We start from the raw sequence: 17752 nt of genomic DNA, 5'->3' as shown, positions 1-17752 counted from the left end.
AGATGAGGCTCTCTCTCTCTCTCTCTCTCTCTCTCTCTCTCTTCAAAATCTACAGCCTTATGAGAGACTGCCAACCTACTCTCTTCTCTTTTTATTTCTCAAGCTCTCTTTCTAATTCACAAAAAGAATAAAATCTTTAAGGGCCAATTAGCATTCTCCCTTATCAATTTGCTTAGCAAGGCTAAGAGGAAATGCCAAAAGTATTGCCCATATGCCCCCTTGATTATACAATTTATCCCCCTTGATTTGAGTCTTATAAGGAAGGGAAAGATGATAATCAATTTACCCTCCTGATTGGATAATTTGCCCCCCTTGATTTGAATCTCACAAGGAAGGAAAAAATACATCACTAAGTTAGTATATAGTAATCTAGGTATCAAATCATAATTGCATGAATTTGAATAATTAGCATAATAGGTAGGGTGGTTTGCAAATGAACCATAAATATATAAATCAAATAAGGAAATAATGTAAGATGGGAAGATAAAATACAATATTTAATATGATTTATAATAGGTAAATAATGGTAAGGCAAATTAGGAGTTTCTATAAGTAACCAACAACCAAAAAGACAGTTATGCTTCACCACATAGTTACTATAAAAGATGAGTCTAAAAAAGAAATTTGATAATTCAAAAACATTTAAAAACTTACCAAAACTAGAGTGATGATAAGGCCAAAGAATCTTGGACTTTGGTCAATAAGTCTACATTTGACTGCCACTTCATCCATTACAAAGATTGTCTTTAACTATCCCATCATCAGCTGACTCATCATCTCAGGTCAGGGTTGGACTAAGTCAAAGAAAAATTAGGGGTATTATACTTGTATTTTTGAGGCCCAACGTACTGGGTAGAAGATACCACCTATGTTTCTTATAGCACTTATACCCACATATTGAGACCAAGTAATTAGGATAAAAATATATTAATAAATGAATCATGTGGATCTTGCATATGGGGCATTCTGATATGGTTTGTGTGAGCATGTGTTGGCATCATGACTTGTGTATGTGTGTGTGTGTGCGCTTGCCTGCTCACCCCATACTGGGCTTATGTAGCTCACCTTTCATTGACATATGTTTTTATATGTGAAACCAGAGCTGAGATGGACAGAAGATCAGTACGATTGTGAGGCTATCTGCGAGACACACTGTAGTTGGATGGATATTCCTTCTATTTATTCATTTATTTTTGTTATCAGTAGATTGTAAGATCTATTTATTATTATTGTAACTTGTGGATTTCTATATAATGGGCCTGTAATTATAATTATCATTGTAGTTGGTCACAACATATATACTTCCTGATGATTGTATATGGATACTCTGATTGTGATCTCAAGTGGAGGGTTTCGTCACTACACTGTGTCCGTGATCCTGGGGATCGGTAGGCTGATTGGGTTAGGAATCCAGTGCCGCATACCTTAGCCAAATTTGAGCCAGGGTGTGAGTGACATAACAATTTTACCTTCTAAGCCTTGAGTCCACCTAACATGGGACTGATTCCACATCTTTCTGGCCATTCTATACCCCTTAGTTGGCTAGTGAGGCTGCCAAATTCTCCCTCACACTGCAGTACAGGTAGGGCTATAGTATGACAGCCTATTGCCCTTGTGCTAGTTAGGTCCTGACACTGAGTTCAATTGCTTTCAGTTTCAAGGTGTTACATATAAGCCATAAAATTAGATAATATTAAATTACTTTTTGAAAAAAATCAAAATTTAAGTTTCTCCTTTTAACTACCATTTTTCACTAGAGAAAGGCAAATTAGACACGTTTAAAATTGTTTTTTGTATTTTGAAAATAGATGTGATCAATTCGGAAAATAATTCCCAGCTCCACCCCAAAAAAAAACATTTATTTTGGTAGAATGAATTAGGCGACTTGTACTAAGGTAAGGTACGCAAATATTGAGATCTGGTGGTGCCGAAAACACCTCTCAACTTTCTTGATGGTAAAACTGTGTAGTTCTTTCCCTCAATCTCGCAAGTGCGGGATCCTCGTGCATCGAATATACCTTGTTACAGAATTTTGTTATGGTCTAACAGTTTCCTGTCCGATGTCGGTAGTCGTATAAATCGTGTTTATTGGAACAGTATACTATACAGCGCATGACTAGTTTACTTAGTACGAAGTCGGTCAAATGAAAGTACGAAACTGAAACTCTGAAAAACCTCCCCATTCCAACCAGTCTTACACAGAACAGAGAGAGAGAGAGAGAGAGAGAGAGAGAGAGAGAGAGAGGCGCAAAGATGAATGTCTTCAGGTTAGCGGGTGACATGACCCATCTCTTCAGCATCATCATTCTCCTCCTCAAGATTCGTACGATGAAATCTTGTGCTGGTGATTTCTTGGTTCATATACACAAATTCCCGCTCTCTCTACCCTATTTTGATTGTTCTGTTGATTCTATCTTTAATTCCATGATTTTTTGGTAAATATGGAAAATTAACTTCTGGGTTTCTCTGGTTTTTTCTGTTTCTCTAAGGTTGGCGCTCTTTATTTTTGAAGAAACACAAATTTAGATTTTTAATTCATTTTTTGGAGCCCAATCTGTAGATAAATTGAGGTATTTGTGTACCAGTGCCCATTTCTGAACGCCCGCAATGTTGGGTTTGATTTAGTTTTCAATTGTTCAGCTTTTGCAATGATAAATTCTCATGGGTTTCTTCCTGGCAAGAAATGTTTTGGTCATCTCATGTTTCTTCAGTTTATTTATCATCTGTGGTTTGGCATTTTTTTGTTTCCAATGCCATTCCCTGTGGGCTGCAGCATGGCCGTTGCTTGGATTACCATTACCTCTTCCAGTGTTATATTTCCTCTATCTTTATATCTCTACCTGTAATGATATTAGCATTAGGGTGGTGGCTATCGTGTATAATTGTACCGACTTCCACTGCCTGACCCCCTTTTTTTTTATGCAAATAAAAAATTAGATCCCTACATTATCAGTTACATGAATCTTCAACTTAGTATCCCTAGCAGAAACAGCAAGATCATTATCCAATGCGCGATGAAAGATCTGTCCTTGTTAGTAATACAGACTCTAGAAATTTTCCCAAAATAGCTTTAAGATCCCACAGAAAAGTAAAAAGCTACCACGGCCACTGGTAAGTACACTGCTTCACCCATTGCACTAATTCAACACAACCAGTCCAAATGTAAATACAAGCGGCTTCCAACTTTCCTATCCCTTGCAATCCTTGGAGTAATCCCTTGCTTCGGCCTCTTGTGCTGTCCATGTATAACCAAAATCCACACAAGCAAATAAACCTTTTATTGTAAATAACCACAAAAGCCCACTCTGCTTCACCAGTCTCATTAACAAAACTACCATCACAGATAATGGTAAGAGAATTAGGGTGTGCCAGGTCAAGGTAAACATCCATTGGCAAAGATGAACAGGGTGGGAGAAGTGTACCATTTACGCATTCTCTATTGTACTCCCTAATTAGTGTTCTTTTCACCTTTCCCTCACGATACTTGTATCCTATGGTCATTGAGGAATACTTAGGCTTAGAGGTTGGTCCACCTTTCTCGCGTAAAAGCAACCAGAATTAGAACATGCCGTATTTTAATCGGAAGGATCAAACCATGTGAACAAATCTACAGGGCTGTCACCTTCTTTGGCCAGATCTTCCAACCTTTTCACAGTTACAGTTCACTGCACTCATAGGCTTTGAAGCCAGCTGAAAAAGGCTAGCGTGCATAGCAAAGAAAATGGATGCGCTAATGCATTATGGCTTTTGTGCGTCAGGCAAGGCAATAAATTAAGGTCTGAGAACCATCTATTAACATTTTTTTATATTCTATTAGGATCAGGTTTGCAATGGGAAAAGAAGTAAAGACTTCTACCATCCCATAAGAAGTAGCAAGTGATAGATAAGATAGAAGGAAAAAGGAATTATTTGCAATTGGGGATGATTCAGGGTTAACAAATTATATAGGAGATCAAAGAGAGAGGAATCTTGGAGTATGCCGTTCGTAATCGTAACGTCCCTGCTGCCCATATCCTTCTAGAGAAATGACAAGATAAGAATAAGTTACAATCTGTTTTCTCCACAAAAGACACAATAATCATCCACCACCATGCAACAGTTTCCACAAGAAATTTTAAATATTTACCTTGGTTTTGACACCATTGAGGTTACATTTGTCCAACTTTACAAAGTAGCTTCTGTTTATGCATTTTATATGTTTTATTTTATTTTTGTTTAGAAGGCAAGTCTGCTAATCAAGTTTCCAAAAACATCTTGTAGTTTATATTATTTACTTTCTCCCTGATTCCATTCAAATTCAATGATTGTAAAAGGTACAGTAGTACAGTTTCCTTATATATTCCATGTGGCAATTGTACTGTCTGCTGCAAGCTTTATCAAGATCTTTAAATCTCTTCAGGTTCTAGGGGGCCATGCCCGGCCATGCCTGTCCAATGTGATTATTAATTTGGATTCAGTTTCAGTCAATTTATTATTGAGGTTGACTGGCACTAAAATAACTTGTACTTCATGCCCAAATATTTTGAGCTATCAGGCAAAAGTTTGACAGGGGTTCCACCTCACTCGCTGACCTTCCATTAAGATTTATAAAGTCACTAACACATCAAATCATATAGTTTTCATTGAAGGAGTTTAGAATCCCTATCGATGGCCTTCCAGTCTTCCACAATATTATTGTTCCAATCTTCATAGTCTTCAGCAAATTCTCTTAAGTATTAGTTCTAGATTTTTTTTTTATGGGTATTTTTATCCTTTGGATTGGCCCTCCTTGTTAAACGGAACCTTCTAAAGAGTATTCAGAAAACCTTTACTTTTACTGTTGATGTATTGAAGATTATAGTTTCTTCATTTACTTTAGGGCACTTTTTGTCAGTAAGGCTAGGCACATATGCTGCTGAGCCCAAGGCCTGAAATTCATCGTAGTATTTGAGCTAGTGGTCATTTTTTTGGGGAGTGCACCCTCTGGAATTTATTTGGTGCAAATAATAGCAGGAAGAGAAATGTCATTACATGATTTGGGATTATTATTTGTACCATTTCAATCAATTAGAATTTTCTGGCCTTGGGAAGCAGCCAAGCTTTCAGATCTTGCAATCATTCTCTTACTGATAAAAAAAAAAATTGTTGGAAAGTGTGCATTTTTGCTCTAGTTGGGAGAATAGGGACTTAATATGCTGTTCAGAAATCGATAGCTTTTTCTTTCCCTCAATTTTCCTTACCATTTTGGCAAATCTAGGTAGCAATAAAGGCAATTTATGGTTTATGAAATTCATGTTGCATCAGATATCACTTCTGATTTTCTTAGGTGATTCTTTTTTGAACTTGTATGATTATAGCTAGTGATTAGTATATTAGTCAATGCTTACTGTGTAATGCCCCGGCCCCATTAACCTTGCACAATATTGTCCTCTTTGGCCCATGGGCCTCAAGGCTTTAAAACGCGTTGTGCCATGTTAAAGAGGCTCGAGGTTATTAACTAGCCCAGGAATCTCTCCCTAGGCGATGTGGAACTAAAGTTTGCACACCCTCACCGATCTCCCAAATCCCCTGGTACTTGCCGTATTCTTGATGGGTGACACCTCACCGATCTCCCAGGCGGTTTTGATACTTGCCGTATTCTTGGCTCGTCACACTTCCCCCCTTTTAGCACAGCGTCCCCGTTGTGGCCCCACACCCTATCGGGGTCGGCTCTGATACCATTTGTAATGCCTTGGCCTCATTAACCTTACACAATATTGTCCTCTTTGGCCCATAGGCCTTAAGGCTTTTAAAACACGTTAAGTCAAGTTAAAGAGGCTAGAGGTTATTAACTAGCCCAGGAATCTCTCCCTAGGAGATGTGGGACTAAAGTTTACACATCCTCACTGATCTCCTAAACCCCCCTGGTACTTGCCGTATTCTTGGTGGGGAACACCTCACCGATCTCCCAGGCGGGTCTGGTACTTGTCATATTCTTAGGTCGTCACACTTCCCCCCTTTCAGCACAGCGTCCCCGCTATGGCCCCACATGCTGTCAGGTTCTGCTCTAATACCATTTATAATGTCCTGGCCCCATTAACCCTACACAATATTGTCCTCTTTGGCCCATGGGCCTTAAGGCTTTAAAGCGTGTTGTGTCAGGTTAAGGAGGCTAGAGGTTATTAACTAGTCTAGGAATCTCTCCCTAGGTGATGTGGGACTAAAGTTTGCACACCCTCACCGATCTCCCAAACCCCTTAGTACTTGCCGTATTCTTGGTGGGGGACACCTCACCGATCTCCCAAGCGGGTCTGGTACTTACCGTATTCTTGGGTCGTCACATATTGTAAATGATATACAAAGAAAATGAAGAAGAGTTTCTTAGGATGAGAAGCAAAGATTTTCCTTTCAATAAAACAACTCGAAGAGAGTGGGAAGGGGAATCAATCCGGAGAATTTAATGTTTTCTATGCATGATTTTAGTGAGAATCACTGCAAAGAATCAACATTCCTTTGGATCACTGTAGCAGAGTGATATCAAGAGAACCTTACCAATTGATTGGGGATGGGCAGTATTTAAGGACATGCTTCAGATATCCTGTGTCTATATGACATTTTGCTTTAGAGGGAGTTGTCGTCAATAATTACATAATGTAGATATGGGCCCTGTTAGCAAATTTGGATTCAAGAATTATTCAGTCGCAGAATAATTCGTTTGGTTAAATTCAGTCAAAAAAGCAGGCAAAATAAAACTTGCATTCGGGAATTATTCTTTTACCAAAACGAAATTTGGATAAAAAATTCTGATGTTATTTTTTAATATTTGTAGTATATGTATCACATTATCAATCAATTTTCATATGTGTGTGCACAAGTGATATAAAAATTGGAAGAACAATTGTTTCATTAATCACAAAGCATAATTAAAATACAAAATCATAAAAATCATCCATGCATAAGTGCATAACATTCATCTCATGATGTAATTATTGTTATGATTTATATGTTTTGCTTTATTTGTTTTGTATTTTATAATTTGTTTCCACAAAAAGAAAAAAAGGGCAGGGTGAGCTTGTGCTCATCCAAAGCGCTAGTGAAGGCTCTCCCATTCCCACTGGGAGCCCCTACCTTGGTCGCAAACACGGCCGACTGGGGGGCGTGAGCGGGTCTGTCATCCTCCTCATTATAGTCCTCCTAGAATCAATAGCATTTCGATCCATTCATAAGTGCATAACATTCATCTCATGTGGAGATGTAATTGTTATGATTTATATGTTTTGCTTTATTTATAGTACTTTTTCTGCATAAATGATTGTATCTAGGGGATTAATTGTTGTGATTTTGTATTTTTATTTTTTGTTTTCACAAGAAAATGGTTATTATTTGTGATTAATGAAACAATTGTTCTTCCAGTTTTTATATCAGTCGTGCATCATGCACATATGATAATTGATTGATAATGTGATACACTAACACGAATTTTATTTTCCTCCTTTTTTACTGATTTTTTAACCGAATCCTTAAATCAATTAAACGAATTATTCTGAATAAGTCCCGAATTCGAATTTGCTACAAATTGTTCCGGATAATTCTCTGCCTGAATAATTCCCCTCAGTTAATATTTGTTTGGTGTCTATTAGTTAAATTATATGTTAACGGTTAATTTTTTTTTAAAGCTTTTTTAAATAAATCCGAACTATTTGTATAATTCAGGTTTGCCTGAGTAATTTGATAATAATTCGTTGTAGCTTAAAATTTGTGATTTTGTTTGAATCTTGGAAAAAAATCGTATTCAGGCTGAATAATTTGTATTATTCAGTTTGGCCGAATAATTCGAGAATTAATCGGAGAATTAAACAAGGCAGTATCAACCTGGATGTTTTGACCTGTTATCTTGGGGATTCAGTTATATTCGTTAGCCAAAGTAAGGCATGAAAAGAAAAATAATTCTGGACCTCTGAATTTCAATGAAGACTATTCTTCATTTATTGTATTGAAAATTTGTAATAGAACTCATGGTTACATAATTCCTCCTTTTTTATGTTTTATTCAAAATCACCCTTCGGTTAAAAAAAAAATCTTCACTTTTCTTCACAAGCACATACTTTGTTGATTTTGCTTTCTTTGCTAATATGGATTTACCTTTTTTTCCTCTTCAGGAATTTCATTGAAGACACAAGAACTATATGTTATAGTTTTCCTTGCTCGGTATCTTGACTTGTTTACTAAGTACTTCTCGTTATACAACACTATAATGAAGCTGGTGTTTATAGGCATTTCAATAAGTATTGTGTGGTACATGAGGTACCATAAGGTGGTAAAACAGACTTACAGCAAGGACCAAGATACCTTTCGACATTACTTTCTTCTTCTTCCTTGCTTCTTATTGGCTGTTGTGGTTCACCGTGCCTTCACTGTCACTGAGGTATAATATGATTTTGTCTGTCTTCGCCAACAGTTTGCTTCATACAATTTACATCATATGTTTCATTGCGATTTAAGTTGTTGTTGTTGTACGTTTTATTGTCAATGAATAATTTATCTTTAATTTGAATATCTGTTCTTCGACAGTCTTCTGACTATTTAGTTCTCAAAAGTTTCACAATTTTAGTCCGTTGTGTTAAGAAACTACTATTAATAGAATTGTTCAATTTATGTGAGGGTAATATCATCGTATGCATATATATTGACATGATGATTTTTTAGTTGATTCATATTTTGTACGTAATAGTTGAATTGCAATATAACTTTGCCATTTCTAAAGCTACAATAGAATGCGAGAATATGCCTGTTTTTGTACCAGTTCTTCTGACATTATTGGTAAATGGTTTTATAGAAAAAAAAAATATTTTACTTTATGTTTTCTGTTTTTCTTTCACTTTCACCATTCAAACTATTCTCCTTGAGGTTCAACCTGTCACCTCTACCCATCAATTAAGTTCTTCAAAGGATGTTTGGCAGTGCTTATGTGGTTCTGAACATAGTCAAAGATTAGATTTTTGGGTGGGGTCTTGGTGTGCTTTTTTATAGGGATTGGATTATCAGATATTAAGAGGCATTGGGCTGTGGATGTTATGGATTCTCCCCCCCCCCCAACCTTTTTTTCTTGGTCTCTCTTTGTTGTTTATTAATAAATTTTTTACTTATATGAGAGCATTCTAAAGTGGCGTAATATTCCTTTATTGACTCAAGCCAGTCGTAACTTGTGTGTCACCCTGAAGGGGCTAGACCCTTTCAAGTTCAGCATTGAGTTCATCAATTTACCTCAGTACACTTGGGACCCAATCCATATCTCCATTACTCTCTGTCTCTCTGGCACAGGCTCACACTTTACCGTTGGCATAAATGTTTTCATTAATGTGTTTAATAGGAAACAGTGGAAGGGGATTCATCAAAGGGAGAAATAAAGAACACGGAGGGTCCAAGAGAAAGGAGACCCAGTAGAGAAAACGTAACGAGAACAAACAACAACATCCCCACTCAAATTACAGGTTCCAGAACCCCAACCAGAACCAGCAAATCTCTCCTCCCTCAACTAACTACAGTGAAACCATCTCCATCACCTGCCGTTCTTAACACCCCACTCCCCAAAATGCAAGAAAAAATTGGAAGAAGATATAAAATCCATGGGATTGGGAGCTATATCTTATTTCTGCTCCAGAAGAGGATTTTCTGAAATTCTCCAGTTCATTGCTCTTTCTCTCTCTCTTGTTGGGGAGATGCCCTCTCTCTCAAGTTGGCTTGGATGATAACAAACATTTGAGGACTTCTGAGTTGTCTCCAGTGCCACTTGTGTAGCAACTCTCCTTAAGAATGTATAATGCAGCATTTCACAGAACGTATTAACCGCAAAATTTCATTTGAAGAACATATAAAGTGTATTTGATGAAGACCTGATGTATCAAAGCTTGAATATTTCAACCCCAAGTAGGAAGCATCTAGAGAAGTCAAAGAGACAATGCATTCAAGTACAAGGAAGACTGAAGATTCCTTAGACGTACGTAGCCTAGGACATATGCATTCATATGTGTAATTGCATAGCATATCATGAGCATGCTTCTCAGTTCTCACTCATACTAGATGGACCTTAGGAGGTGAGTAAAATTCTCCCAAATTGACCTTGATATGGTAGGTGATTAAAGGGTCAAAGACCAAAGAAAAACAGAGCATTCGGACTGTTTTTGAACCTACAGGTTGCAACCTGTATCTACTGGTAGTAACCGGCAGAAACTTTTCAAACAGTGGTCTACAAACAAAAGCCTACCAGTTGCAACAGGTAGCTACCGGTAGATCTCTGTGATTCTGATTTCTGCAAACAAAAACCTAGCAGTTTCAACTGGTGTGTACCAGTTGTAACTGGAAGTCTACTGGTTGCAACCTCTGGTTGATCAATGCCCAACCGGTAGCCCCAACATCTCTATAAAGGCTATTTTTCTCATTGGTACACTATACCGGTTTCAACCGGTACCTTCCAATTGCAACCGGTAGAGCAAAAATATAACCAGTTAAGCTTACTTTTTAACCCAGTTTTGAGGTCATTGCTTAGCTCTATTTAAGGGAGCACTATTCACCGTTAATAACCATCTATCTACCTCAATTACAAGCAATCAATTCTTGCTCACAAGTTCATTTATTACTACTCCAAGCGAGATTAAGCAACCACCATCAAGCTTTCAAGTGATCCTTCATTTTGACTATCTTAAGCCTCATCTCCTTGTTACTATCATCAAGTGAAACACACAAGGAAGCTCAAATACACATCATTCATACATCACTTGCATCCATACAAGGACCATAGGCCACTTCTTGTTTGGTAACATTTTTTAACTCTTGTTTATTGAAATTTGCATATTGCTCTAGCTTGAGCATTACATTTGTGCATTAGCTTAGGCCATTACATTGGATTCTCTTATCTGTTAAAAAGATCGTTCATTAGTCTAGACCACAGTTAGACTTGTGCAAGGACCCTTTCATCCTTAAAGAGATTTTGTAAAGGATCATCTTATCCTCCAAAAAGATTTGTAAATGATTTCTCCACCTATTGTATTGGATCTTGAGTGGAGCGGACTAGAGTCAAGGAATCAAACCACTATATCTCTTGTGCCTCTACTTGTGACTATCATTTGAATTTAGATTTCATCATTCAGAATTCCACTCTATATTGTGTTAAAATTGAAAAAGAGGCCATATCCACTAGTGCAAAAGTGTGTTTTATTTACCTTGATTTGATTTGTATTTAATTAATATTTGACTTAATGTGATAGGTTTTGTGGACATTTTCACTTTATCTTGAAGCAGTTGCAATCTTACCGCAATTGGTATTACTACAAAGTTCCAGAAATATAGATAACTTGACAGGGAATTATGTCTTTCTGCTTGGGTAAGTCTTCCTTCTAGCATCTGTCTATTTTTTGTTTTTTGGGGGAGGGGGTGTTTGAAATTCTTTCTCTTATGCTCTTTCTTCTTAGTTCTTACTTAACCTTGTTTAATGAGCAAAACCTTTATTTGGTCATAGATCGTACTACTTTTGAAGGTATAACCTAGTCATCTAGTTACTTGAAGAGCTTAGAGATGGCTTGCCTCATAGAAGAAGCATGTGCTCTCATTTGGGTAAAATTTATATAGCAATATCAGATCAAATAAACAAACACTACAAGAAGAAAATAATAGAAAGGAGAATAAGAGACTCATGGTCAGGTCATATTCTACTGGATGGATTGAGAATTATTGTAACGCCCTGGCCCCTTTTGGAACCCTAGTTTTGGAGTTTTCCACAACCTATACCTTACTAAAAAAAGGGGGCATAAGTTTTTCAGCTGCATCGCACTGCCACATAAACAATGGATCTGCTGGGCTGGATGAGCAACCTTCTCTGGAAAGAAATAGTGAAAAGCCATGTCACTTGGAATGGAACTAGTTGCTTACAAGACAAGAGCTAGCTTCTATATGTTCTTTGCCTTCACATATAGAAGAAGCAACCTTTTATCTGGCCTCTTGGTATAATATTGTCCTAAAAAATTTGTCCCATGGGATGCAAAGCTTTAAAATACGTTGTGTCATGTTAAGGAGGTTAGATGTTAATGCGTTGTACCATGTTAAAGGAGGCTAGAGGTTATCAACTAGCCCAACAACCTCCCCCTAAGCAATGTGGGACTAAAGTTTGCACACCCTCTCCGCTCTCCCAAACCCCTTGGTACTTACCATATTCTTGGTGAGGACACCTATTGCATTCTTGGGTGTTACAATTATGCTAGTGGTATGGAAAAGGTAACTTTTCGCAAATTTCAAGTTGTAGTAGCAGCAGGCCTCAGATGACCTCAATCTTCTGGTTGAAGGTCACTCTTGGGGTGTGGAACAAGCCCCCAAAATCCTGCTCTGATATGATCTTAGAGTTGGGAGAAACAGGCTTCAAACAACCTTGTTGAAATCTGGGAAAAACCTGAGATCAATGAAGAGATTTTATAGACTTATGCTCAGCAACTGTGGTTGATTTACTAGCAGCTTCGGTAGGCTTTGAACATGAAATATTACTTCTCAAGAATAACAGAAACTAAAGGAAGAATAAAGTAGTTTGAAGGATAGTTGTAGGTGGGGTGATGCAGAATTGAGGCTGAACCGGGTTGACCCTTCAGGCAATCTCAACCGAGAAGATCTGGATCCGATTGGATTTTGGATTCATTAAGATTTTTAGGATTTTATTTGTTTGGGGATTATTTGCAATCTTTTATTTTGGGTAGTTGATAGTCAGTTAGGGAGTTACCAATTTGAGTTTTATTTTGTTTCTAATTTTATTAGTTAGAACTTAAGAAGTAATTAGAAGTTTCTATTTCAGTTTTAGATTTTATTTAAGCATGTTTTAATTTCTGTTTATTATATAAAGGCTTGTAACCCAAGTAATTAGACAGATTTTGAATGATGAATTGAATTGAAGGTTTTAGTGCTGGGTATGGTGCAAGACGTGTGACCCCTTTCCCCTTCTTTGTGCTATTCTTCCCTCTACCCTACAACTCTGAGTTCACTCAGGGATTTTCTTTCTTATTTTCTAAGACCCTCCATTTAGTGGTATCAGAGCCAAAGGATCCCATCCTCCCTTTAACTCTACTGAAACAACTCCCTTCTTCCCTCCCACAGTAACCCTCTTCCTCTACCATCTCCCATAGAAGCATCGACCCTTCCTTTTAGGGTTCATGAGGAAAGAAAAAAAAAAAGCAGAAGCAGAGAAGACAGAACTAGAACAGGAAGAGAAGAGTGATGAGAAGAAGAAGAAAAACGAGAGGAGAGAGAAATAGAAAAATGTAAGAAGTAGGAGAAGAGAAGATGAGAAAAGAGAGACGGAGACATACCTGTCAGTTCCATCACAAGAAAGAAAATTCTTCTTTTGTTAGTAAAATCCACCTCCCACAATCCCTCCTTTTGTCTCTTTTATTTTAATTTTATTATTTACTAAAATACCCCACCCTTCCTGCTTTTTCCTTTTCTGCCCTAATTTTTTCTTTAGCTTCCAAATTTGCACTCCCCTCTTTATATTCCATTGTGCTTCCTAATCCAGTCCAAGTATTTACAATTCTGCCATCTTTAAAAAAATAAATAAATAAATAAATAAAGGAAGTGAACCTTTATATTTATAGTTCTGCCCACACTTGATTATTGGAATTGGTGTCTTATTTTTGTAAGGCCCATAGCAATTCCGACAAAAGATTGGTCATGGATTCCTTTATGTTCAAATTTCGAGTGCGGTTGCCCAATGGAAAGCCTGCTAAATTGTTAATTGGTGAGCGACTAAATGATAATTTTGTCTCCAAATCTGTGGTGGATATGTCGTCAAAGACCAATCATATCATTTTTTAGTTAGAGGATGATATTTTTGTTGAATTTTCCGTTTCCCATTATTATAATGGTGCTTTTTATGAAGTGTCTGATTTTCCTAAACACATCATTAAATTGGGACGAGGTTGGTTGAAACAACGGGACGGCATCCTTGATTGTGACAACAATATGTGTACCCTCCAGGCTTACCATATGCATCAAAAATTTAATCTTCATGGATTGGTTGAGTCAAAGAAAATGATAACCCTAGTACAACCAGAAGATGAACCAGATGCATCAACACAAGTGGAAGATTGTCCTATTGTGGAATAGGTGATGAAAACGGAAAGTGAGAAAATCATGGATCAGGTAATAACGGACATCAATGCAATGCCAGTTGTTCACCATCATGCGTTCGTTCTTCCCTATGATTTTCTGAACTTGAATGCACCTTCAAAGCTTCACATCATGGATTTTGTTCACGATGCAGACAATGAGCAATTCACCCCCATTCATGAGTTGTTATTGTTATCATTCTTGAAAACTCGTGGACGAGTTTTTCTCAACATCGGAGGAGTTGATGCAGAATTGAGGCTGAACTAGGTTGACCCTTCGGGCAATGTCAACCGAGATGATCCGGATCCAATTGGATTTTTGGATTCATTAGGATCTTTAGGATTTTATTTGTTTGGGGATTATTTGCAATATTTTATTTTGGGTAGTTGATTGTCAGTTAGGGAGTTACCAATTTGAGTTTTATTCTGTTTATAATTTTATTAGTTAGAACTTAGGAAGTAATTATAAGTTTCTATTTCAGTTTTAGATTTTATTTAGGCAAGTTTTAATTTCAGTTTATTAGATAAAGACATGTAACCCAAGTAATTAGATAGATTTTGAATGATGAATTGAATTGAAGGTTTTAGTGCCGGGTATGGCGCAAGATGTGTGACCCCTTTCCCCCTCTTTGTGCTATTCTTCCCTTCTCCCCTGCAACTCTAAGTTCACTCAAGGATTTTCTTCCCTATTTCCCTAGCCCTCCATCATGGGGGTAGGCTATCTCAGTCTTCGGCCTCTCACCCATAGCTATCTCATCTGTTGAAACAAACCTTTCTCAGGTCAAAATTGCAACAAACACTTATAAACTTCATTAATTCAATTGTTTGAATTCTTACAACTGAAAGCCTGTTTATAGCTTTGGCCTAAGCTTCACAAAATATAAAGTACAAGAATAGGAAACTAGAGAAGAAATAGAAATTACTGAAAATTAACGTTAGGTAGGCCACAACCCTGGAAATTTCTTGGCATCTCTCTCTTGATTATTTTATCCAACACTGGCTCCTTGCGGCTTTGTTTAGAGTAGATTCTGTTCAAATTCAGTATTCTTGGGTTGCTCCCCCTTTTCACTTGATTAAGTTGAATGTGGATGCCAGTTCCTCTGGTAACCTAGGCCTGGGTGGTATAGTGAGGCATTCAAGAACCATAATGGTGACATTCTACTGGTGTTCTCTGGTCCATTTGGTATATGTGATTCTATTACGGTGAAGCTGTAGGTGCTTATTAAGGGTCTTGAGGTGTCTATATCTGATGGATGGATATGGAGGTTGAAGGAGACTCTAGGGTGATGATTGGTTGGGTTTGGTCTAGTTCTGATGGCCTTGGGAATTCTCACGTCTTATAGAAAAGGTTAGATTGTTGTGTGTTCATGGTAACTTTTTCTTTTCATGCGGATGCGATCAACCAATTCCCTTTCTTCTGTTGAATGAAGTGGTGTGTATATTATGGTTCACACCTGATGTTTATTTTCTCTATGATGAGCAAAGGATTTGCTCAAGTTTCCTCAAGTACCTTGATGATTTGCTCTTTGGTTTCTACTACTCACCAAATACGTAGTCAGTTTCTTACTTCTCCTATTTTATCATATTCACGATTTTTGGCCTGAGCCATATTGGATGTTGGTTTTATTGTTGAATTAGATGCCAACATATGTTTCTGTTGTATCTCTAAATCAATCTTGTGGTTTTTCCAACTGCCAAATGAGTTGACTTGCTTGGTTTTGAAAATGGATATTCCCCCCCCCCCCAAAAAAAAAAAGTAAACAAATAAATAAAAGAGAGAGAAGCCAAAAAAGCAAGGGGAGGGAAGATGCAATGACTTTCCCAAGTCCCTATCTAGTATCTGCAGATTAAAGGTTTCTGGGTTGAGGTAAATTTTGAAGCTACCAGCAGCTCTTTTGGATTAGGTTACGCCTAATTATTTCTTGCTTTGGTTGATTCCAAAGTTTTTGATTTTTCCTTTTATAACATTCATTACCTTGAATCCACAGTCCAGGATGGGGTTGGGATTTTTTATTTATTTCTTTATTTTATTTTATTTTTAAATAAGCTCAGTTTATCTATGCAAATGATCCATTTATTGATATTCTTTCTTTTGGTAACTGTAGTGCTTACCGAGCTCTATATCTGGTAAATTGGGTTTACCGTTTCTTCACAGAGAATCATCAGGTCCGCTGGATACGTAAGTTTCTCTGCCTACTCTAAGCAATACCTGTAGACCAACCATCTTTTACCGTAAATCACTAGAGGATAATAATAATAATAATATCTACTGTTGACTGCAGCTTGGCTATCAGGCCTGGTTCAGACAGCCCTTTATGCCGACTTTTTCTACTACTATATAAAGAGGTAACTTGTTTTTGCCCCTTCAAGCTGAACTCTAAAACCCACATTCACACTAAGCCATACTTCATTATGTCTTTGTTTGTACAGCTGGAAGAACAACGAGAAATTACAGCTTCCTGCTTGAAGATGGTCATTCTGATTTAATAACAAACAAAAACTAGGGAGTTTTTGGCAAAGGTTTTAGATTTCTAGAGGTGGTTTTGTATTTTGATAATAATCTGATTCTCTCCTGTTGAGCAAGAAACAAGAATCATATAGTGGGTGATACCCACCAAATGAATCAAAGTTTACTTACTGACTCAGATCTGGTGGTTTATGGATGGTTCAATTAGTTCCTCTCCGGTGGTTTATGGATGGTTCAATTAGTTCCTCTCTGGGATTTTGTCAACAAATGAGATAGAAACAGGCAAAGCAAGCAAGCAAGGAAGCCTATAATGATGTCTCATCCATGCTTTCAGCATGGCTTTTTATGCACACCCTGTGGGTCCAAATCCTGTAGGCCAGAAGCTCATCCATAGCCAACTATTTGAGCAAATTAAAAATAATAAATATTCTGGTCTCCTCCCAAATGCTTTTGCAAATGCAAGTTAGAAGTCTTTTAAGGTTTAGAATGCTGGAGGTGGACGCATATGCAGGGTTTTAGCTTCACTTCACCGTAGTAGAAGGGTGGCAGAAAGTCTTTGCTTCCTTCCTATTCAAATTCAGAGTGATGCTATATTTGTTGCTTCCTCTTTTTATTTTTTATGTTTTGTTTGGAGAAAGTTTTCCTACATCCGTGGTGTAGGGTTCTGCCACCATCCTCGGGTCCTAAAACATCCCACCCACCTACCCCCTGCCCATTTACAAATGCTCGAATATAACCCCTTATTGTTGCACAATGCCCTCGCCTATCCATTTGAATGCCACGGTCAAGGAACTCCCCTTAAGTGTTGCTGAAAGGAAAACTAGGTCCCCTTTTATTTTGTTGGGGTAAATTTTAAGGGAATCTTCTACAATCAAGGAAGTCACCTATATTAATTGTAACTGAGTTAAAACATTGTACTAGAATGGTATTTAAGTGTTGACCTATGAGTGGTCTAGATTAAAAACCTGCATGATCTGGATGAATCTCCTCACGATTCAGACATTGGTTAGTGTATGAAATTGGAGGAAGAAGAGTCAATTCACCATAACTAGCTTTCACCAAAGGAATTAGCAAAAAAAAAAAAAAAAAAATCATTAAAGGAGATATCTTCGTACATCCAAATTAGTGTCAGAGTTTTGAATTTTAGACTTTTTGTCCAGGAGAAATGATACATTTAGACAAAACA

At 37.3% G+C, this 17752-nt stretch overlaps 1 protein-coding gene across 3 annotated transcripts; it reads left to right on the top strand.

Annotated features, from left to right (window-relative positions):
- The first annotated feature begins 1980 nt into the window (after positions 1-1980).
- LOC122081890 (ER lumen protein-retaining receptor-like) lies at positions 1981-16744 on the top strand. 3 transcript variants are annotated; one of them, XM_042649269.1, is made up of 6 exons: positions 1981-2323; positions 8118-8383; positions 11223-11338; positions 16205-16278; positions 16382-16445; positions 16530-16744. In XM_042649269.1, the coding sequence occupies exons 1-6, from the start codon at positions 2254-2256 to the stop codon at positions 16564-16566; spliced, it is 627 nt and encodes a 208-aa protein (XP_042505203.1). In that variant the 5' UTR covers positions 1981-2253; the 3' UTR covers positions 16567-16744. The 3 variants fall into 3 exon arrangements, with proteins under 3 accessions (XP_042505203.1, XP_042505202.1, XP_042505204.1); XM_042649268.1 differs by having other exon boundaries at positions 1993-2344; XM_042649270.1 differs by having other exon boundaries at positions 2221-2355.
- The last annotated feature ends 1008 nt before the right edge of the window (positions 16745-17752 follow it).

The sequence above is a fragment of the Macadamia integrifolia genome, chromosome 6 (assembly GCF_013358625.1).
Source record: "Macadamia integrifolia cultivar HAES 741 chromosome 6, SCU_Mint_v3, whole genome shotgun sequence".
NCBI lineage: Eukaryota > Viridiplantae > Streptophyta > Magnoliopsida > Proteales > Proteaceae > Macadamia > Macadamia integrifolia.
This window is presented reverse-complemented; position numbering and strand designations above follow the sequence as displayed.